The following is a 21,158-nucleotide window of genomic DNA, read 5'->3' as shown; positions in this document are numbered from 1 at the left end:
TCAAAGTACATCAATTTATCTCTCAGACATCTCTACTCTACATCCCTATTGCTTTTATGTTTGCTATATTTTTATCTTCTTTGTTTTGTCCCTCCTCCGCCATGTCAAAACTACCATTTAGAATCTGCTTTTTATTCACTTCTGCTGTGACTGAGTGGATCTCCTGAGGGTCCAATCATAAACAGGTCATTTCACACTGAAGGTGAGACCCCAAACCTGGAAAACACCTGTAAGTCACATGACACACCGGAAGAGACATCATCAAGCCATGACTCGTCACTTTTCAGTCCGATCCCCACTCAACCCTGTCCCTCATATTATCAGAAGACAGCTTTCTGAGTTCCATCCCGTTCATCCTCCGTAAACCCAGAGCTGTCTCTGCGTCTGACCCGACCATCATATCTCTGGACTCATCAACCGCTTTCTGACCGACAGAGATATTGTTCTCTGGCAGCACTTTAACAGTCTACGGGGGAAATCTGCATTTTGGTTTGAGGGCGCACCCCCTCAGAGAGAGGGGGCAGAGACCCTGGCAATGGTTTTAGAGGAAACCCTGAATGAATGGACCACTCATCGTGCAAACTGACACTAGTCATCAAATAATTAAGACAGGTGTTATCAGCTCCAGGGAGCAGCTCGTTAGCGTTGCTCAGCTTTTCTTTTCATTTTAAATTAAGCTGTTGTTGGAGCTCCAGCTGTCGGTCTCCGTGGAGCTGGGGTTGGGTTTCTGAGAGGAAGACGTACGATCAGCTTCCAGTGGAGCGGTTAGCGGGTTTGGATGAACGGGGATGAGAGAAAGCAGACAAAGTGTAAGTGATACGGAAACCTTTAATCTCATTTCAGATCGTACAAAGTGAGCGCAAGACAACACCTGGGGTCAGTCCAGGGCCGGCCCTGGGCATAGGCAGTATAGGCGAATGCTAAAGGCCCATCCATCCATGGGGGGCGCCATAAATAAAACAAGATAAAAAGAAATAGTTCAGACTTTAAAAACTATTAATGATGTCAAGGGGGGGCGCATGATTTGGGGTGGGGTGGGGGGGCGCCAGCACAATGGTCAGGGCCGGGCCTGGTTCAGTCTCTGTCTGGAGGAAGGGGAAGCCTCTTCCTCTGCAGTCTGTCCTCAGTGTCCTGTCTGTCCAGCGTCTTCAGGACAAATCTTTCAAAGACGTGGAAATAAATAGGAAACTCTGACTGGTTTCAGCATTGTGGGTCCAAAGTGGTTTTAGAGGAGCGTACGTAGAGCAGCGGTGCCTGAAGAGGGGGGGGGTCAACAGGTAGAGCTGCACAATTAGAAATCAATGATTAAATTGGAGGAAAAATAATCTGTTTCCAAATGATGTTAAAGTAAAGAAACACCACACCAAGGATCCACATTAAAAATATCCGGTGATCCTCGAGGAGTACAGCGCAGGTCCGACTGTGATATTTATATACATATGAACATATCTTTCATCTCAGAAGATTTGCTCCTTTTCCCCCTGAAAAGGTACCAGGACACATCCCAGTTACGAGCAGTTTCATCTGGTAAATGTGCGGTGTCTTCAATATCAAAAAAGGTTCATTCACAAATTAGATCTTGTATTTCCCTCTGTAGTCTCCTCCTCTGCCGACGCTCTTATGTCTGAGTGACCCTATCAGCAGCTGACGGAGCAGCCTCTCCTATGAACATTTAAAGGTGAGTGCAGCTCTCCTGCTGCTCTACGTCTGCAGCAGAGTCCTGCTGAGACCCCAAAGCTTTAGGATAGAAATGTAGAGTAGGGGTCTCCAGCTCAGAGAAGCTGCCGGATGATGACCTGTAGAAGTTGGGATGTTTACACAGTTAGCAGAAGTTTCTTTAATTAGCAAATTCAGACAATAGTTTAAAGATGTCTTGGCTGATTTGGACAGTTTGGAGGTTATTGAGGATACTGAGTTCATTTCTGATTAAAAAAGAGCAGTTTTGCGTCCCTTAAAACTTCCAATCAACCAAAATTCATCAAAATGATCCCACTGACAGAACAAAGATGGCAATTCTCTGGCTAAAACTGCCATCTCTGATAGTAGAAATGTCAGGAATGGATTCAGCGTCCTCAATAACCCCCAGAGCTCCAATCAGCCAATAACTGTTGTATTCCAATGCCAATGAACACATCTGAATCGAACTGTGTGAACGTCCAACACCTGCAGGTCAACATCCGGCAGCTTCTCTGAGCTGGAGACCCCTACTCTACATTTCTATGACAGGACTTTGGGGTTTCTACAGGTCAGTGGTCTCAGCAGGACTCTGTGAGCTGCAGACTGAAATCTGAACATGGTTCTTTAGAAACACCCGGTTCCACGAGTCCTCTGTGACCTCCGTAAGAGAGGTCTCCTCTTCTGCAGGGACACTCTACCTCCCCTCACGTCTTCAGAGGACCTGAGTAATTGTCCCAGGAGCTCGTCACTCGCCCTTCCCTGGAGATCTCCTCTTCTCCTGGGGCTGGTCGCTCCAGGTCTTTGCTGCCCTTTGTTCCTAGAGCTGGCCGCTCTATGCTGCTTGTCTCTACGTCCCTGCAGCTTTATGTCCCCATAGACATCGTGGAGCTCGTCTCTCTACGTCCCTGCAGCTTTATGTCCCCAGAGACATCGTGGAGCTCGTCTCTCTACGTCCCTGCAGCTTTATGTCCCCATAGACATCGTGGAGCTCGTCTCTCTACGTCCCTGCAGCTTTATGTCCCCAGAGACATCGTGGAGCTCGTCTCTCTACGTCCCTGCAGCTTCATGTCCCCAGAGACATCCTGGAACTCGTCTCTCTACGTCCCTGCAGCTTTATGTCCCCAGAGACATCGTGGAGCTCGTCTCTCTACGTCCCTGCAGCTTTATGTCCCCAGAGACATCTGTGGAGCTCGTCTCTCTACGTCCCTGCAGCTTTATGTCCCCAGAGACATTGTGGAGCTCGTCTCTCTACGTCCCTGCAGCTTTATGTCCCCAGAGACATCGTGGAGCTCGTCTCTCTACGTCCCTGCAGCTTTATGTCCCCAGAGACATCGTGGAACTCGTCTCTCTACGTCCCTGCAGCTTTATGTCCCCAGAGACATCGTGGAGCTCGTCTCTCTACGTCCCTGCAGCTTCATGTCCCCAGAGACATCGTGGAACTCGTCTCTCTACGTCCCTGCAGCTTTATGTCCCCAGAGACATCGTGGAGCTCGTCTCTCTACGTCCCTGCAGCTTTATGTCCCCAGAGCTCGCTGCTTGTTGCTCACGGAGCTCGCAGTGCTTTTTCCCAGCTGACCTCCACTCCAGGACCAAGCAGCTGTTGGCTCTGTGTCCCCAGAGCGTCCCCTTTCGGTCCGTGGAGCTTCATGTCCCAGAGCTCACTGCTGTTCACAGAGCTGTTTGTCCCGGCTGTAGGACCCGGGGCGTCCTCTTGAGGTCCTCTTTAGGCCCGGCCTCTACATGAGGGCGTTGAGGTGTCCTGAATGCCCCACAGAGTTCATCATAAGGGCCCTCTGATCCAGCGCCTCCCTCTCTCGACCGAGCGTCTCCCTCTCTCTCTCCAGCCACAGTCGCTCGGCCTGCACCGCCGCCCTCTCTCTCTCAACCGCCGCCCGGTCTCGCTCCACCATCTCCCTCTCTCTCTCCAGCGCCACCCGCTCCGTCTCCACCATCTCCCACTCCCTCTCCAGGCCGCTCAGCTGAGCCTCACTCACCCCCGAGTCACCGCCGTCGCCACCGAACGCCTCCTCCACGAAGTCTGAGGAGGGCTGGGGGGGAGGGGGAGGAAGGGAGGGCCGGGAGCGGTGTCTGGGGGAGGGAACCGGGTGCTGGTCGTCGTCCTGGTTGACGGGGGTGAGGAGGGGGGCGCTGCTCGTCAGCCGGCCCTCCATGGCGTCGTTCATCAGCTGAAACCACGGCCAGGAGGAGGCGCTGTCCGCCATGTTCTCCATCCCAACAGGAGGATATTTCAGGTCCTGGAGGAGGAGAGAGTGAGGAGGAGGAGAGAGGAGAGGGAAGAGAGAGGAGAGGAGGAGGAGAGAGGAGAGGGAGGAGAGAGTGAGGAGGAGGAAGTAAGAGGAGAGGAGTAGGAGGAGGAGAGAGGAGAGAGTGAGGAGGAGGAAGTAAGAGGAGAGGAGTAGGAGGAGGAGGAGAGAGGAGAGGGAGGAGAGAGTGAGGAGGAGGAAGTAAGAGGAGAGGAGTAGGAGGAGGAGGAGAGAGGACGGAGTATAAGAGTTGAATGATATATATTCTCCCGTTCGGCTCCAGATGTTTACCAGCCGTTGTGTTTCTATGGTAACCAGAGCTGTGATGGGCACACACTGCGCGGCTGAACGAAGTCATTCAGACAGAACCCTCTCTCCCCACAGCGCCAGGATAGTCTCGGAGCTGAGGAGCCTTTGTGGCGCAGCTTCCTGTTTCCAGTGGCTGTTTCTGCCTCCCCCCGCCCCCCTCCCTCCCCCCGCTGGTGTTTGCAACGCACCTTGTATCTCCTCTTCAGATTGTCCCATTTCTTGGCCATCTGGTAGGTGGAGACTTTTCCCTGCAGCCCGATCTCCAGGAGGATGGCCCTGAGAGAAAACACACATTCAGGCAGGTTCACACACACACACACACACACACACACACACACACACACACACACACACACACACACACACACACACACACACACACACACACACACACACACACACACACACACACACACACACACACACACACACACACACACACACACACACACACACACACACACACACACACACACACACACACACACACACACACACACTTCTTTTCCTTAAAAAAGTGGCTATTTTTATAATTCAGAATTTTGTCTAAATGTCGATTTTTAACATTTCCAATTATTCTTTCAAATGTCTTGATTTGTTCAGTGGATTCAGACAGGTGAACACACACACACACACACACACCAACCTGTCGGCTTAATGATCACATTAAATATATGATCTATTTAAAAATCACACTTTTTGTCTCCCAATTGTGTTTCCTTTGTTTCTCTTTTCAAACTTCTGATTTTTTTTTGCAAATGTAGACTTTTTTAAATTTCTGACTTTTTCCTCACAATCACTTTTTCTTAAAAATCCTGTTATGTTTTTCAAAATTATCAACATTTCTCCAGAAAATCTGCCTTTTTTCCTTAAAAATCTGGTAATTTTTTCTGAAAATTCTATTATTTTTTAAAATGATCACACTTTTTCTTTCCCAACTTTTTTCCTTTTTAACTTTTTTTCAGATTTTTTTCCAAATTTCTGGAATTTTTTTCTAAGTTTCAACTTTAACAAATATTCATTATTCTTCTTTTAAAAAAGTGATCATTTTGATGAACTAGTCGGAAATTCAAAGTTTGAAAAGATATCAAAAGGAAAAACAATTGGGAGACAAAAAGTGTGAATTTTTCAAAGAGGATGATTAGGGCCACATGATGAAGGAGGTAGAATAATGAGAAAATAGTGGGACAGTTTAGAAAAGAGTTCGAATAGATATTCCATTAGAGACAGCCTCATACTTCCAGGCGGCTTTGGCAGCGTTCCTCCTCCCGGTGAACAGCGCCTCGTTAGCGGCTCGCAGTTTGATCATCCTCCTGGTGTCCTGATCCGTCACTGTGGAGGAAGACGTGTTATCTCATTATTAAAACTCCCACACAAACAATTTACTGGAAAAAATGTAAATAAAAACGGTGAATGTATGAAATGAAAACCAGGAGAAAAAGGAACCATTACAGAATGGGATCATGGCTTCACTTTGGAAGGTTGTGGGATTATTTTCCATTGAATATACTAACTTAATGTGAGAGAATAATCACGTTTAGAACACGTGTTGTCTGCTGTGTTTGGGATCAATAGAGTATCTCTAACTTTTATACGAGTGGTCCGACGGCGTGGAGCACTCCTCTCCGCTGGCGTCGATGTATGTCACGTTCCCATCAGCTTCGGCGGCGTCCCCCCCACCCACCATGGACTCAAGCTCCGATACGCTGCCCCTCCCCTCCAGCAGGCAGTCTCTCTCGGGGGGAGGAGGAGGCGGGGACGAGACGAAGACGGCGTCCTCCTCGCTGCTCCACACAGGCGTCACCCGGGCAGCCTTCCCCGCTAGACGGCCCTCTAGGGCGTCACACATCAGGGAGAACCAGGGCCAGGAGGCGGGGAACGTTTGGCCCTCCATCCCCCGGGGAGGGAACTTCAGGTCCTGCAGACACAGGTGAACACTGACATTTAAAGAGGCCCTGTTCTTCTGTGGTGTTCCCTCTCCTTTAGTTCTATAGGTGTTGGTGCATGTCAATGGTCTGCAGAGGCTAAAATCCCTGGGTTTCATTTTTCTCAGAATGTGACCTTTTTAAAAATGTTACTTTTTCCCAACATTTCAATTTGTTTTCAGATTTTCCAAAAATGTAACTTTTGTTTTTCTGAGTAAAAAAAGGATTTCTTTCTTGAACTTTTCTAAATGTTTTATTATTTTTTCAAGATTTGACTTTTTCTGTGAACTTCAGAGGTGAAAAGAGGAGCTGCAGCACAGGCAGGATGAGAAACATAAAGAGCTGTCTGAACATTAAAACATGAAGACATGTCCCAGGAGAGACTCTGCATACTGAACAGATGTTGTACGTTATAAATGTACCACTTAATCTGACAGAATATTAAACTTTTCGTTTTGTATATTTTCAATATTTTCCCGCCTGATTACTTTCTCGTTTCATTTTGAATCTTTTTTTGATTTCCAGATAATAAAGTTTCTCAAACATTTTTCATTATTTTCTTGTAAATGTAAAACTTTAATTTGATGAGTTAAGTTTTTCTTTTGAACACGAGCAGAAGAGGGCCCCTTTAATAGAGGCGATATGTTTAATGCCTGAATGTTCCGAAACAGTGTCCCTTCCTCTTGTAAAGGGTTAGAGAGACTCTCCCTGTACCGCTGACAGAAAGCTTAATGTTGGATTATTTTAGTGCTTCGTTGGACGATTTGAGAAGAGAAACAATGATCAGTTTCAGGTGGGACAGGTGGAGGTGCTCACCTTGAATTTGGTCTTCAGGTTGTCCCACTTCTTGGCCACCTGATCGGGAGTGATCTTCCCCGTCAGCCCCATCTCCTTCACGATCCCCCTGAGCACAGAGCAGGAGTTCACTGTGTGCCTCTCCAGCTGTAGCGCCTGATAACTGTCTCAGGCTTTTTAGAGTTCCGCAGGTTCATAATCAGACGTTTCAGTAACCATGTTTTACCTCCATGCAGGTTTGGCGGTGTTCCTCCTCCCGGTGAACAGAGACTCGTTTGCAGCTCGCAGCTCAATCAGCCTCCGGATGTCTTCTTCTGTCACTAAAATGAAGGTAGAAACTTCTCTCAACCGGAGTCAGGGCGACTGAAGTCTGACTGATGATCAAACACCTAAAGGTCTTACATTTGTAGGTGAACTCGGCCATCCTCTGCAGGTCTCCCAGAGCCGTGGATCCGGTCTTGTCCTCCTGATCCACCAGTAAGTCCATCTCCGATTCCGTCAGGAACTCCGCCATCCCGCCCCGGCTGCGGCGCGCTCGCTTCTTCGGCGTCGGCGAGAGCGGTTCGCAGTCCTCGTCTTCGTCCTCCACGATGGGCGTGAGGATGGGCGCGGCGCCCATGAAGCGGCCCTCCATGGCGTCGTTCATGCGGTAGAACCAGGGCCAGGAGCTGGGGTTGGTCTCCACGCCGCGGGCCGGGAACTTCAGCTCCTGATGGAGACAGAGAGCGTTACAGACCGTCCCCTGGAGATGACCCTGCTGTCCCCCCCCTCTCCTGTCAGCCACAACTCACAGCCACAGCTTTGCTTTACCAACGACAGAGACCTACAGGGTAACGTAGGGGGGGCCTACCTTGTATCTCCTCTTCAGGTTGTCCCACTTCTTGGCCAGCTGCTCGGTGGTCAGCTTCCCCTGCAGACCCAGCTCGTACAGGATGGCTCTGAAAGAAAGATACGCAGGTTCAATCCCCGACACAAGACCGTCTGAAGTGTGAGAGTGAGAGGACGTGGAGAGGGGCTTTAAGGCCGAGAGTGGAGTCTATCCAGGTTATACTTCCACACAGTCCATCTCCACACACAGAAGAGTCTCTCACCTCCAGGCCGGTTTGGCGGAGTGTTTCCTGCCGGTGAACAGAGCCTCGTTCGCCGCTCGGAGTTTGATCAGCCTCTCGGTTTCTGCTTCAGACACTGAGGAACAACAAGAGCTGGAGGTCACTGAGCTGAGAGGAGCAAGGACGATTCAAAACGCAGAAGCTATGTGTGCAAAGATTTAGTTTCCTATCTGCGTTTGATTGTAACCCTCAAACCAGAATGCAGATTTCCCTGTCAAATGTTACAGTGATGCCAGAAAGCAATATTTCTGTTGGTCAGAAAGGGTATAATGAGTCCAGAGATATGATGCTGGAAGAGACAGCTTTGTGTTTACGCAGCTCCGACGTCTCGTTGTTGTTTACGTCCGGGAGAATTGATTTATGTTATGAACAGATCAGCGCCTCAGCAGCTCCTCATGCTGTGTTACTCTAAGTCCCTGCAGCCCCTTCCTCTGAACGGATGAAATGAATGAAGCTATTCCTCCCTCCCTCTTTAATGAAATGTATTTTGGAATATTTTTCAGTCTCCTTACTTTTGTAAGAGCACTCACTCATCCTCCTCCAGCCCATCGGGACCCCCTCGGCGGGAGGAGCCGCACCGTGCAGTGTCCCATCATGTACTGCTGCTTCCTGCGCCACCGTGTCCTCCATCTCCGTCTTGATGAGGAACTCCAGGATGTCGGTATTCTCCTGGCTCTGGTTCTGGCTCTGGTTGTGGTTGTGGGGGGGCCGCGTCCCGTCCAGGCTCAGCACCAGGCTGCTGTTGTAGAGGCGTCCGTGCATCGCCTCGTCCATGATGTGGAACCAGGGCCACGACTCCACCACCCCCCCCAGGCTGTCCTGGCCCTGGTACGGCTGCTTTAGGTCCTGGGAACACACAAAGTTCACGTATACAGCAGCAGTGTCACCACCAGGCGCTCAACAAGCTTCACAAACATGTAACATTAAAGAGACACTTTATAAAACAGCATCTAAAAACAGTCTGAGGTTTTAAGTACATCTAAAGAATATAAACATTAAAGAGGCTTAACATGAATCTGAGGAAGGTTTGGACCTCTGGGTCCTCTCTGCACCTTGTATTTAGTCCGTAGGTTGTCCCACTTTTTGGCGATCTGGTCGGCCGTCAGCTTACCCTCCAGACCGAGACCCTTCAGGATGGTGCTGAGGAACAGACAGAGTATCACCGGAGGAGAAACAGAGGAGAGACTCCCCAGAGGAGAGACTCACCAGGAAAGACTCACCAGAGGAGAGGAGAGACTCCCCAGAGGAGAGACTCACCAGAGGAGAGACTCACCAGAGGAGAGGAGAGACTCACCAGGGGAGAGGAGAGACTCACCAGAGGAGAGGAGAGACTCACCAGAGGAGAGGAGAGGGGAGACTCACCTGAGGAGAGAGGAGACTCACCAGAGGAGAGATTCAACAGAGGAGAGACAGAGGAGATTCAACAGAGGAGAGACTCCCCAGAGGAGAGACAGAGGAAGGACTCAGAAGAGAGACTCAGTGGAGAGAACATGAATCCTGGTAGTTACCTCCAGGCGATCTTGGCAGAGTTCCTCTTCCCGGTGAACAGCGCCTCGTTGGACGCCCTGAACTCGATCAGCCTCTTCACATCCTCCTCAGTCACTTCAGGTCAGAGGTCAAAGGTCAGGGTCATGCTGTCATTGCTTTACATTTGTAAAGTGTAAAATGTGAACAAAACTAAAGCGTCTGTTGGTACCCTCCTATAAAAGTATATTTATATTCTAGTCGTAGCAGTTCTGTCTGTTGGTGTGTGTAACTTCAGTCCTAATGTTGTAATGGTGTGTTTTTATGTACATCTTTCTACCGTTGATATGCAGGATGTAAATGTATTGTTTGTGATCTTAAATATTGTATTTTAAATAAAGAATAATTTAGTTGAAATACAGTTACTCCAGCAGTACTCACTTTTATAGGAGTTTTCTGGGAACTGAGGCAGTGGGATCAGGGCCATTGTGATCATGGAAGAAGATGAAAAAGAAGCTCCTTATTCCTGCTGCAGCGAGGGAGGGAGGTGGGTAGGAAAGGAAACAAGAAGGGGTAGAAGTGTGCTGATCATGTCTGTATAAAGAGAACTGGATCCAGCCTCGTTCAGTCCTGTGAAGCTGCTCAGTGGTGCATGAAGCCAGAAAAGGAGTACGAGGATGTGGGCCCACTGAGCATGCGCAGTGGAGCTTTCCCTTAAGCCCCGCCTCCGATCTCCAGCTCCCTGTCAGTCAGATGAATGGAGAAGGAAAATAAATCTGAATTCAGCTTTTAGAGCATTTTACAACTTTTACACCTTAATTATTTAAATAAGGGCAATACAAGTGTTCCTGCTGGGTGGTTTGTTTAGCTCCAAAAAAAGTATCCGCTTATTTACAGACGTCTCTCTCCCAATGTAAGTCAATGGGGAAAAGTCTTTCTGGGCCCTGTGATGTCAAGGAACGGTGTAGAGCCGCGGCTTGGCCGCTAGGGCTATTCCAAATATGGGCTTCAAGCTCCAGCGCACTACCTGGTGGGTTTGATATTCACCAATAGAAGTAGTAATTTCATTTAACTATGAATTATTTATGGTCATTTGGCTTAAGTCGAATTAAATATAGATATTGTTTGATTTAGAAAATGTTCAAAACCCTTCTCAAGTGATTTCATAACCAAAACCCAGAGGTCGAAAAAGTACTCAGATCTTGTACTTGAGTAAAGTAGAAGTACTCAGATCTTGTACTTGAGTAAAGTAGAAGTACTCAGATCTTGTACTTGAGTAAAGTAGAAGTACTCAGATCTTGTACTTGAGTAAAGTAGAAGTACTCAGGTCTTGTACTTGAGTAAAGTAGAAGTACTCATGTCTTGTACTTGAGTAAAGTAGAAGTACTCAGGTCTTGTACTGAGTAAAGTAGAAGTACTCAGGTCTTGTACTTGAGTAAAGTAGAAGTACTCAGGTCTTGTACTGAGTAAAGTAGAAGTACTCAGGTCTTGTACTGAGTAAAGTAGAAGTACCAGAGTGTAGGAATACTCTGTCACAGTGAAAGTATTCTAAATGTTCCTCCAGTGAAAGTAGAAAGTACTCTCCTCTAAATGTACTTAAAGTAGAGACAGTAAAAGTAGTCATTGTGTGATTGGTCCATTTCAGAATAATATCTCTGATATGTTTTATAATGATTGATCAGTAAAGTGTCTCAGAGCTGGTAAAGGTGCAGCTAGTTTGAATGCTTTGTATACTGCAGGGTAGCTGCTGGATTTACTGCAGGTGAACTACAGTCTGATTTAAGGGTCATTATATTCACCATCATTGATCCAGATCTGTAAAGTCACTAAAGGTGTTGAATGCATGTAGTGGAGGAAAAGTACAACATTTACCTGTGATCTGTAGAGGAGTAGAAGTACAAGTACCTCTAAATTGTAATCGAGTACAGTACTTAGTTACTTCCTGAGAGAAACAACAACAACTCTCGGAGCTGAAACGCAGGCCTGATGCTGGCTAACATCCACACATTTAACGGCTCCGCTTCCCTCCGTCCATCATGTGACTCCCGGTGATTTACCGGAACATTTCCCCGGTCAGCTGTATCCTCCCGTTAACCGTTAGCAGCTCGTTAGCTTCAGCAGCTAACGGCTAACATAACACAACAAACACAGCCAGGTTTCCCGCCACACGACCACACCGGTTTCAGGTCTTTGGGGCTAATATAGATATCCATTGTTTGACGTCACAAGGTGCCATCGTCCCTGGAAAGGATTCAGCGATGAATAAATCCGTTACCGTTACCAGAGCTTTACCCTGACTGCATCCCGGTTACCGTGTGAGGAGAGCAGGGAGCTGATGTGTCGTTCGCAAACGAGTCGGCTCTTAGAACCGATTCGTTGTAATGAACGAGAACAACCAAATCCCGTCCGTGAGAGCCGAATCTTCAGTTTGCAGAGAATCCATGCAGGCAGGGGCGGGACCTTGTTTGGATGCACACCATACGGCCAATCACATACCAGGACAGACTAAGATTATACCAGAGCTATGTATCGATCAGCGCCATGGCTCTGGTGTCTGGTGGCTCTGGATCATACTGTTATGTGAAAGAAGGGGGTGGGGCAGACGCTCCAAAGACAGAAGCCGTGTCTCAATTCAACGGCCGCATCCTTCGGAGGCTGCATTGCGTCACTTCCCCCGAGAGAAGGCTCTCCCAATTTTAAAAAAAAAGACAAGACTCTCCGAATGCGGCCCACTTTTCCCGGATTTGGAGGATACATCTGATGTATCCTCCGCGGTCTACCATATCCCAGGATGTCATGCACACCGGTGAAGAGTGACGTTAATTCAAAGTAAGTAGCGGTCAGGTCTCTGCAGCAGCAGAGTGGGTTTAAAAGCAGCGGCAAGCGGAGGAATCACTAATGAATGTGAATAAAAGGAAACACCTTGATAAACACACTTCTGCTGATGTGTGTTTACTGCTGGTGATGTTAAATGACCGGATGGTTTCCTCTGTGTCAGAGATGGAAGGTCTCCTAATAGAAGACATGAAGCTGCAGACAGATGGATCCCTCTGTCAGAGATACAGGTCTCCTAATAGAAGACATGAAGCTGGAGAGATGGATCCCTCTGTCAGAGATACAGGTCTCCTAATAGAAGACATGAAGCTGCAGAGATGGATCCCTCTGTCAGAGATACAGGTCTCCTAATAGAAGACATGAAGCTGCAGAGATGGATCCCTCTGTCAGAGATACAGGTCTCCTAATAGAAGACATGAAGCTGCACAGATGGATCCCTCTGTCAGAGATACAGGTCTCCTAATAGAAGACATGAAGCTGCACAGATGGATCCCTCTGTCAGAGATACAGGTCTCCTAATAGAAGACATGAAGCTGGAGAGATGGATCCCTCTGTCAGAGATACAGGTCTCCTAATAGAAGACATGAAGCTGCAGAGATGGATCCCTCTGTGTCAGAGATACAGGTCTCCTAATAGAAGACATGAAGCTGCAGAGATGGATCCCTCTGTCAGAGATACAGGTCTCCTAATAGAAGACATGAAGCTGGAGAGATGGATCCCTCTGTCAGAGATACAGGTCTCCTAATAGAAGACATGAAGCTGGAGAGATGGATCCCTCTGTCAGAGATACAGGTCTCCTAATAGAAGACATGAAGCTGCAGACAGATGGATCCCTCTGTCAGAGATACAGGTCTCCTCATAGAAGACATGAAGCTGGAGAGATGGATCCCTCTGTCAGAGATACAGGTCTCCTAATAGAAGACATGAAGCTGCAGAGATGGATCCCTCTGTCAGAGATACAGGTCTCCTAATAGAAGACATGCAGCTGGAGAGATGGATCCCTCTGTCAGAGATACAGGTCTCCTAATAGAAGACATGAAGCTGGAGAGATGGATCCCTCTGTCAGAGATACAGGTCTCCTAATAGAAGACATGAAGCTGCAGAGATGGATCCCTCTGTGTCAGAGATACAGGTCTCCTAATAGAAGACATGAAGCTGCAGAGATGGATCCCTCTGTCAGAGATACAGGTCTCCTAATAGAAGACATGAAGCTGCACAGATGGATCCCTCTGTCAGAGATACAGGTCTCCTAATAGAAGACATGAAGCTGCAGAGATGGATCCCTCTGTCAGAGATACAGGTCTCCTAATAGAAGACATGAAGCTGCAGAGATGGATATATTCTGATCTCTACTTTGATTAATATTAATAGTAAATGTTAAATACATTGTTTATTTCATTTACTCAGGTTTGAACCATTATTTACAACATGAAGTATAACAGTGGAATTATAGGATATCTCTAGGTCGTTTTGGGTGTAACGCGTTACAAAACTAAGGGAGTTACAGTAATGCATTACTTGTTGCTGTAACGCAGTAATATAACGCAGTACTTCTGAAATGTGGGTAATATAATCCCGTTACTTTTCTCAGTAACAGTTACAACACATTTTAAATGATGTGGTGTTTAGTTTCTAAGAATTCACAAACATCGCGAAGAATTCTGACACCAGAGAAACAACTGAGCAGGTAGAATAGTAACTCAGTAAGCCTGTTTCCTATTGGTTCAGAGGGCTGCAGGAACAGATTCACCATGCAGGGCTGCAGGAACAGATTCACCATGCAGAGCTGCAGGAACAGATTCACCATACAGAGCTGCAGGCTCACCATGTAGAGCTGCAGGCTCACCATGCAGAGCTGCAGGAACAGATTCACCATGCAGAGCTGCAGGCTCACCATACAGAGCTGCAGGCTCACCATAGAGAGCTGCAGGCTCACCATGCAGAGCTGCAGGCTCACCATGCAGAGCTGCAGGCTCACCATACAGAGCTGCAGGAACAGATTCACCATACAGAGCTGCAGGCTCACCATGTAGAGCTGCAGGAACAGATTCACCATGTAGAGCTGCAGGCTCACCGTGCAGAGCTGCAGGCTCACCATGTAGAGCTGCAGGAACAGATTCACCATGCAGAGCTGCAGGCTCACCATGTAGAGCTGCAGGAACAGATTCACCATGTAGAGCTGCAGGAACAGATTCACCATGCAGAGCTGCAGGCTCACCATGTAGAGCTGCAGGAACAGATTCACTATGCAGAGCTGCAGGCTCACCATGCAGAGCTGCAGGAACAGATTCACCATACAGAGCTGCAGGCTCACCATACAGAGCTGCAGGAACAGATTCACCATGCAGAGCTGCAGGCTCACCATGCAGAGCTGCAGGAACAGATTCACCATACAGAGCTGCAGGCTCACCATACAGAGCTGCAGGAACAGATTCACCATGCAGAGCTGCAGGTTCACCATGTAGAGCTGCAGGCTGAAGCAACAGACGGTCACTCTCTCTGGGTCTGCTGTTTGAACCCTGAGACCTTCAGAGACTCGTGGCAGAGTGTTGAAGATCTGCAGCCTCTGTCCTCTGTGGAATCTCCGGCTTTTAGAAAGCTTGTCAGCCAAATCCCCGTTAACTCACCAATGACCAGGTGAGCTAACGCTGCATAGAGACTGGTTGCTATCCAGCAGGTCACAGGGCCGTGCAGAGGCTCCACTCACATGTTATTAGTAGTGATGGGCAAGTTACTTCCAGCATGTAATCCAGTACATGTTCCTGATTCCTGTCTTCTGAAAGTAATAAGGGACATTACATCATCACTGTCTCTGAACTGTGATGCGTTACTCTACTCTGAGTTACTCTGAGTCACTCTCACCAGAATAACCTCTAAAGTTTGGCTTTAAATGCTAACATGTAGTTTACTGCAGCTCAGTAATTAAAGCTCTCTATCTGGCAGTACATGTTGAACATGAGGGAAGAGCTAGAGATTAAACTCCTGCTCCGTTTCAGTGGTCCGAATAATATGATACCGGTACCGTGACGTCTCTGTGTGTCATTAATAACATGTTAGTGGAGCCTCTGCACGGCCCTGTGACCTGTACAGAGAGGAGGTCAGAGCCCTGACATCTTGGTGCCAGGACAACAAAAAACAAAGGAGCTGATTGTGGACTACAGGAAGAGGCAGAGAGAGGCACACACACCCATCACCATCGATGGGACTCCTGTGGAGAGAGTCAGCAGCTTCAGGTTCCTCGGGGTAAACATCAGTGAGGACCTGACATGGACACATCACACCAGGGTCATATCCAAGACGGCTCGACAGCGGCTCTTCTTCCTCCGCAGGCTGCGGAAGTTCAACATGGACTCCAGGATACTCTGCAACTTCTACAGGTGCACCATCGAGAGTATCCTGACTGGCTGCATCACCGCCTGGTATGGCAGTTGCACCGCCCTCAACCGTAAGACTCTACAGAGGGTGGTGAAAACTGCTCAGCACATCACCAGGACGGAGCTGCCATCCATGGAGGACCTCTACACCCAGCGGTGTAGGAAGAAGGCCGGTAGGATATTAAAGGACCCCCATCACCCCAGCACCAATCTGTTCTGTCTGCTGCCGTCTGGCAGACGGTACCGCAGCATCCGGACCAAGACCACCAGACTCAGAGACAGTTTTATACCACAGGCTATAAGACTGCTGAACTCCTGAGCTCTGTGAATGTCTACTCACATCTGTTTATAGTACACACATACATACATATATATATATATATATACATATATACATATATATATATATATGTATATATATATATATATGTATGATACATATCTGTTTATAGTACACATGTCTATATTATACATTTTATTCTTCTCTCATTTTTTCACTATTTTATTTATCTTATCTGCACCATGTATGTTGAGTTGTTGGAGGAGCATGGGATATAAGATTTTCATTGCCAACATATACGTTGTATCTGCTGTGCATATGACCAATAAAACTTTTGAACCTTTAATAATAATAACAACTTAAAGTTATATAGCGCCTTTCATGGTACCCAAGGGCGCTTTACAAATAGGGAGGGGAAAAGGGGAGTGGGGGTTAGGGATCAAAGGACTTTCAGAGAAATGTTCTGAGGGGCTTTTTGAACATGGGCAGGGATTGGGCAGAGCGGACGTGGAGTGGTAGACTGTTCCAGAGTGTGGGAGCGTTGGCAGAGAAGGCCCTGTCCCCAAAAGTTCGCAATCTGGTGCGGGGAGTGGCCAGCAGGTCCTTATCGTGACTGAGTGTAAGGGTGGAGGAGATCTGTAGAACCTTCAAAGTAGTGTAACGCATTACAGTTCAGAGACAGTAATAATGTAATGTACCTTATTACTTAAAAAGACAGGAACAAGTCATATGTACGGTATTACATTTTGGAAGTAACTTGCCCCACACTGGTCATTAAACAGTGTTAAATTCAGTTTGAGTTACAGTAATAGGTTTAGGGGAAGAAGGAGAATAGAAACCGTTTTAAACCACAGCTGGATAATAACTTTAGAAAACTAATATTGTTAAGATGCTTTCGTTTATTAGTCAAACATATTTGTTTTATTACAGAAAGATTAAGACTTATTTTAAACAGGAAATGATTCAATGACATCACGGATGTCGGATTTAAATGCAGCATCTGGCTACGTTTCAAAGATATTGTAGACTGCAAAGCTGTCCAGTAAAAAACACACAAACCATTCATAAATGCTAAGTTAGGCTAAAATAGGAGGCCTCTGATACTAAATGAAAAGCGTATTCATTTAGATAAAAACAATAGGCTCTTATAAAGGGAGCCGAGTCAAAAGAACCGAATCTTTGAAAGGGGTTGGAATTCCCATCACGTAGAGCTGCCGTCTCACGTGATCCACATCTGGGGAGGGCGTGTTCTGCTTCCTCCGATATTATGTATTTATTTTTGTATTTTTGAACAATTATTCCAGTAAAGAACACCAGATTTCATGACATTAATTCAAAACGCATGGTAAACAGAAAATGAGTGGTGAATCAGGAATTAAGTTGTTTAGAAATGTGTAAAATTGTTTGGCTTTATTACTTTTGCAATTACTTTTTTGTATAATTTTCGTTTCGTTCATTTGGAAAAGCTATAAACACTGGGGAAATGTTGGGTCGCAAACCACTTGAGGGTGCACTATCGCCCCCTGCTGCTCCGGAGTGTGCGCCACCCTGTCACTACATCAGTACAACAGGTTCAAACTATTCAAAATAAAAGTGTATTTCTTGTCGCTCTTACCTCCTCTCCCAGAATCCTGTCCAACCCGATGCGCTTTCTCTCTCTGTTTCATGGATAAAGTATTTCCAGATCTTTTTAACTTCACAGAACCAACACGCTTTACTCTCACTTCTCCCCAGAGGTGGAAATGGCTTCTTATTTTATAAACAGATAAAAATAACAGACTTTCAACATATTTCCTTATTGTCCATCTTTAAGTTCACAAATGCAACAAACAACATTTTTTATATACAAACGTTTTTATACATAACTATATACAATATTATTGTTGGGTAGTTTGCACAATTAGCTTAAGTTGCATTAATGAGCAACCATCCATTCCTGACATTTTCAGGATCAAAAACGTCAGTTTTAACCAGGAAGTGGCCATACCTGTTCTCTAAGTTATATGGGGCTCTGCATCATTTGGATTGGACAGATTGCTTATTTATAAAAAAAATAATTGTCCACAGTAGAGATAATAAAGTTCCTCTGGGTCTCTCTACATCCAACTCTACTCATGGTAATCAAAATCAGCCACAGGGAGAACTGATATGGCCACATTCTGGTTAAAACTGATATTTTTGATCCTGAAATAGTCAGGAATGGATTCAGCATCCTCAATAACCTCCAAACGGGTCCGACATTATCCAAATCTGCCAGGCCATTATTTAGCTATTGTCCACGTAGGCTATAATGCTAATGAATGCTAATGAACACAGCTGATGCTAACTGTGTGAACGTCTCAACATCTGCAGGTCAGGATCCGGCAGCTTCTATGAGCTGGAGACCCCTACTCTACATTTATGTCATAGGACTTTGGGTCCTCAACATGTCCGGGTTCACAGGCCATACTGTCTCTTCTGAAGGTGAAGCTCGCCGAACCCTGACCCAGTCCCTCACAGTTTCTCCAGCAGCCTCTGGAACAGACCCAGCAGCCTCTGCCTGCTCCGCTGCTGCTGTGGATCCACATCTGCAGCCCCCAGGCTCTGATAGAAACCTGTCTGCAGAACCACCTCATTCCCCACCGGACCCTCCCTGCTCTGCCTCTCCAGATCCTCCCGGTCCCGGTCCAGTAACACTCGGTCCCGGTCCAGAAACACTCTGTCCCGGTCCAGAAACACTCTGTCCCGGTCCAGGAAAGCTCTGTCCCGGTCCAGAAACGCCCGGTCCCTCTCCACCGCCGCTCTGTCTCTCTCCACCTAGGATTAAGATGAACCTTTAGTGATCCCCCAAATCAGTCTGTGAATGCATACACACTGGCCCCAGAATACTGGAAGAGCCCCCCGTTGGTATAAGGACCTCCGAGAGTCTGCACACACACTCACACTGACACTCTCCGGGTTCACACTGCTATGACTCTCTGAGTGGAGAAATGCGTCAGCTGAATGTAATGTTCTGAAATACCTCCGCCCTCTCTCTCTGCAGCGCCTCCACCTCTCTGTTCAGCCGGGCCCGGTCTCTCTCCAACGCCATCAGCTCTCTGTGGATCTCCTCCCTCTGCAGCTCCTCCTCCCTCTGCAGCGCCTCCTCCCTCTGCAGCTCCTCCTCCCTCTGCAGCGCCTCCTCCCTCTGCAGCTCCTCCTCCCTCTGCAGCTCCTCCTCCCTCTGCAGCGCCTCCTCCCTCTGCAGCGCCTCCTCCCTCTGCAGCGCCTCCCTCTGCAGCTCCTCCAGAGAGCAGTGGTCCTCTGGTCTGCAGGAGGTGCTGGTGGTTTCTTTGGTGCCGTTGGACACTGAAGTGGCGTACAGCACCGTGGGTTGACTCTCCATCTCCATCACACCCAGCTCACATTTGGCCGCTTTGAACCTCCCCTCGTCTCCTGAAAGAACCCCTGCAGGCGACCTGCGACCTGCGTCCCGCCTGGAGTCTGCAGAGCTGCAGGACCTCCTGCAGACTTCCTGTCTGGGCGACACTCGGTCCAGAAGGCGCTGCTGGTGTATTGTGAAGGATGACCTCGTCTTCCTCCTCCTCCTCCCACAGGATCAGCTGATACCGGGGCCGACCAGGCGGCCGCTCAGCGCATCATCCATCAGCTAGAACCAGCGCCAGGACGAAGAACGGATACTGCTCTCCAGACCCGCCGGAGGGTTCTTCAGCGCCTACACAGCAGAGATAATGAGGACTAGAGTTCCAGATCTGAGTACTAAGACTTCTACTCAAGAACTGCTGGGCCCACCCGGTACTTCTCCTTCAGGTTGTCCCACTTCTTCTTCAGCTGCCGTGGTGACAGAGCCCTCCCGACCTCATCTCCCTCCCGACGGCCCTGCAGCATCACACACAGTATATTGAATATCCTGCACATTCATGTGGAACTCCTTTGGTACTGCGTTCAGACAGCTGCCCCACTCAGAAACATGTCGTGCCACTTTCTGATTAATGCACAGGATGTGCACCAAAACTGAACTCCACACTCAGTTGTGGGTCTGTAATACATCTGTAATAACTGTGTATCAGTAATAATTAAGCTATCTTTGGCTCTGTGCTTTAACCCTGTAGATGTGCTCTGTGGGACGGATAAAGGCACTCTGATTCTATAGACCAACACCAAAGTATATTCAATCAAAAACCTCTTAAATCTACCACACCCAAGACCCCTGCCGGGCCTTCGTGGCTCCTACAGCATGGATCTGGACCTGACAGCAGACCCACCTCCAGCCTCTCATGGCAGAGTGCTTCCTGCCGGTGAAGATAGCGCTGTTTGAGGCCCGGAGCCGGACCATCAGAGTGATGTCTCTGTCCGTCACTAGAGGAACACACAGCTGTCAATCACACTGGTTCTGCTGGGACAAGTCTCCATCCTTTAAACTGGTCCATTTCAGAATAATATCTCTGATATGTTTTATAATGATTGATCAGTAAAGTCTTCTCAGAGCTGGTAAAGGTGCAGCTAGTTTGAATGGCTTTGTATACTGCAGGGTAGCTGCTGGATTTACTGTAGGTGAACCACAGTCTGATTTAAGGGAGATCATATTCACCATCAGTAATCCTTATCCGCCTACCAACTAGTTATAATACCTTACTTCTGTAAGGGTTCGCCAGGTTCTCCATCTTCTCAGGATCTCCCGCTGCACAACAAAACATCCGCTGGAGACCGGAAGTGGCTCTTCTTTCATTGGAGGAGGTTTAGCAAATCACTCCGCTGTTCCGCCATCTACAGGCGGGAACATGTACACACAGCGCCTGCACTACAAACCCTGAGGGGGGGGGGGGGGGGGGGGGAGTACTCAGGTCTTGTACTTGAGTAAAAGTAGAAGTACTCAGATCTTGTACTTGAGTAAGTGGAAGTACTCAGATCTTGTACTTGAGTAAAGTAGAAGTACTCAGATCTTGTACTTGAGTAAAGTAGAAGTACTCAGATCTTGTACTTGAGTAAAGTAGAAGTACTCAGGTCTTGTACTTGAGTAAAGTAGAAGTACTCAGGTCTTGTACTTGAGTAAAGTAGAAGTACTCAGGTCTTGTACTTGAGTAAAGTAGAAGTACTCAGATCTTGTACTTGAGTAAAGTAGAAGTACTCAGGTCTTGTACTTGAGT

The 21,158-nt window shown here is 47.6% G+C and overlaps 2 protein-coding genes across 11 annotated transcripts; both read right to left on the bottom strand.

Annotated features, from left to right (window-relative positions):
* Nucleotides 1-808: 808 nt before the first annotated feature.
* Nucleotides 809-11,996, bottom strand: LOC134883218 (uncharacterized). Of its 3 annotated transcripts, none has more exons than XM_063911511.1 (14): nt 11,416-11,996; nt 9,985-10,285; nt 9,588-9,681; nt 9,132-9,219; nt 8,610-8,925; nt 8,062-8,155; nt 7,821-7,908; nt 7,373-7,679; nt 7,197-7,290; nt 6,992-7,079; nt 5,838-6,168; nt 5,489-5,582; nt 4,439-4,526; nt 809-3,932 (listed from the first exon to the last, which is right to left on the bottom strand). In XM_063911511.1, the coding sequence occupies exons 2-14, from the start codon at nt 10,037-10,039 to the stop codon at nt 3,414-3,416; spliced, it is 2,256 nt and encodes a 751-aa protein (XP_063767581.1). In that variant the 5' UTR covers nt 10,040-10,285; nt 11,416-11,996; the 3' UTR covers nt 809-3,413. The 3 variants fall into 3 exon arrangements, with proteins under 3 accessions (XP_063767581.1, XP_063767573.1, XP_063767566.1); XM_063911503.1 differs by having other exon boundaries at nt 8,592-8,925; nt 11,416-11,980; XM_063911496.1 differs by having other exon boundaries at nt 8,592-8,925; nt 9,985-10,072; nt 11,416-11,980.
* Nucleotides 11,997-17,822: 5,826 nt separating this feature from the next.
* LOC134875128 (trichohyalin-like) lies at nt 17,823-20,702 on the bottom strand. 8 transcript variants are annotated; one of them, XM_063899606.1, is made up of 5 exons: nt 20,643-20,691; nt 20,277-20,370; nt 19,804-19,890; nt 19,034-19,726; nt 17,823-18,828 (listed from the first exon to the last, which is right to left on the bottom strand). In XM_063899606.1, exons 4-5 carry the CDS (start codon nt 19,400-19,402, stop codon nt 18,526-18,528), a joined length of 672 nt encoding a protein of 223 aa, XP_063755676.1. In that variant the 5' UTR covers nt 19,403-19,726; nt 19,804-19,890; nt 20,277-20,370; nt 20,643-20,691; the 3' UTR covers nt 17,823-18,525. The 8 variants fall into 8 exon arrangements, with proteins under 8 accessions (XP_063755676.1, XP_063755659.1, XP_063755635.1 ...); XM_063899589.1 differs by having other exon boundaries at nt 20,648-20,691; XM_063899565.1 differs by having other exon boundaries at nt 20,277-20,702.
* Between the last annotated feature and the right edge of the window lie 456 nt (nt 20,703-21,158).

Source organism: Eleginops maclovinus, chromosome 2 (assembly GCF_036324505.1).
Source record: "Eleginops maclovinus isolate JMC-PN-2008 ecotype Puerto Natales chromosome 2, JC_Emac_rtc_rv5, whole genome shotgun sequence".
Classification (NCBI taxonomy): Eukaryota; Metazoa; Chordata; class Actinopteri; order Perciformes; family Eleginopidae; genus Eleginops; species Eleginops maclovinus.
This window is presented reverse-complemented; position numbering and strand designations above follow the sequence as displayed.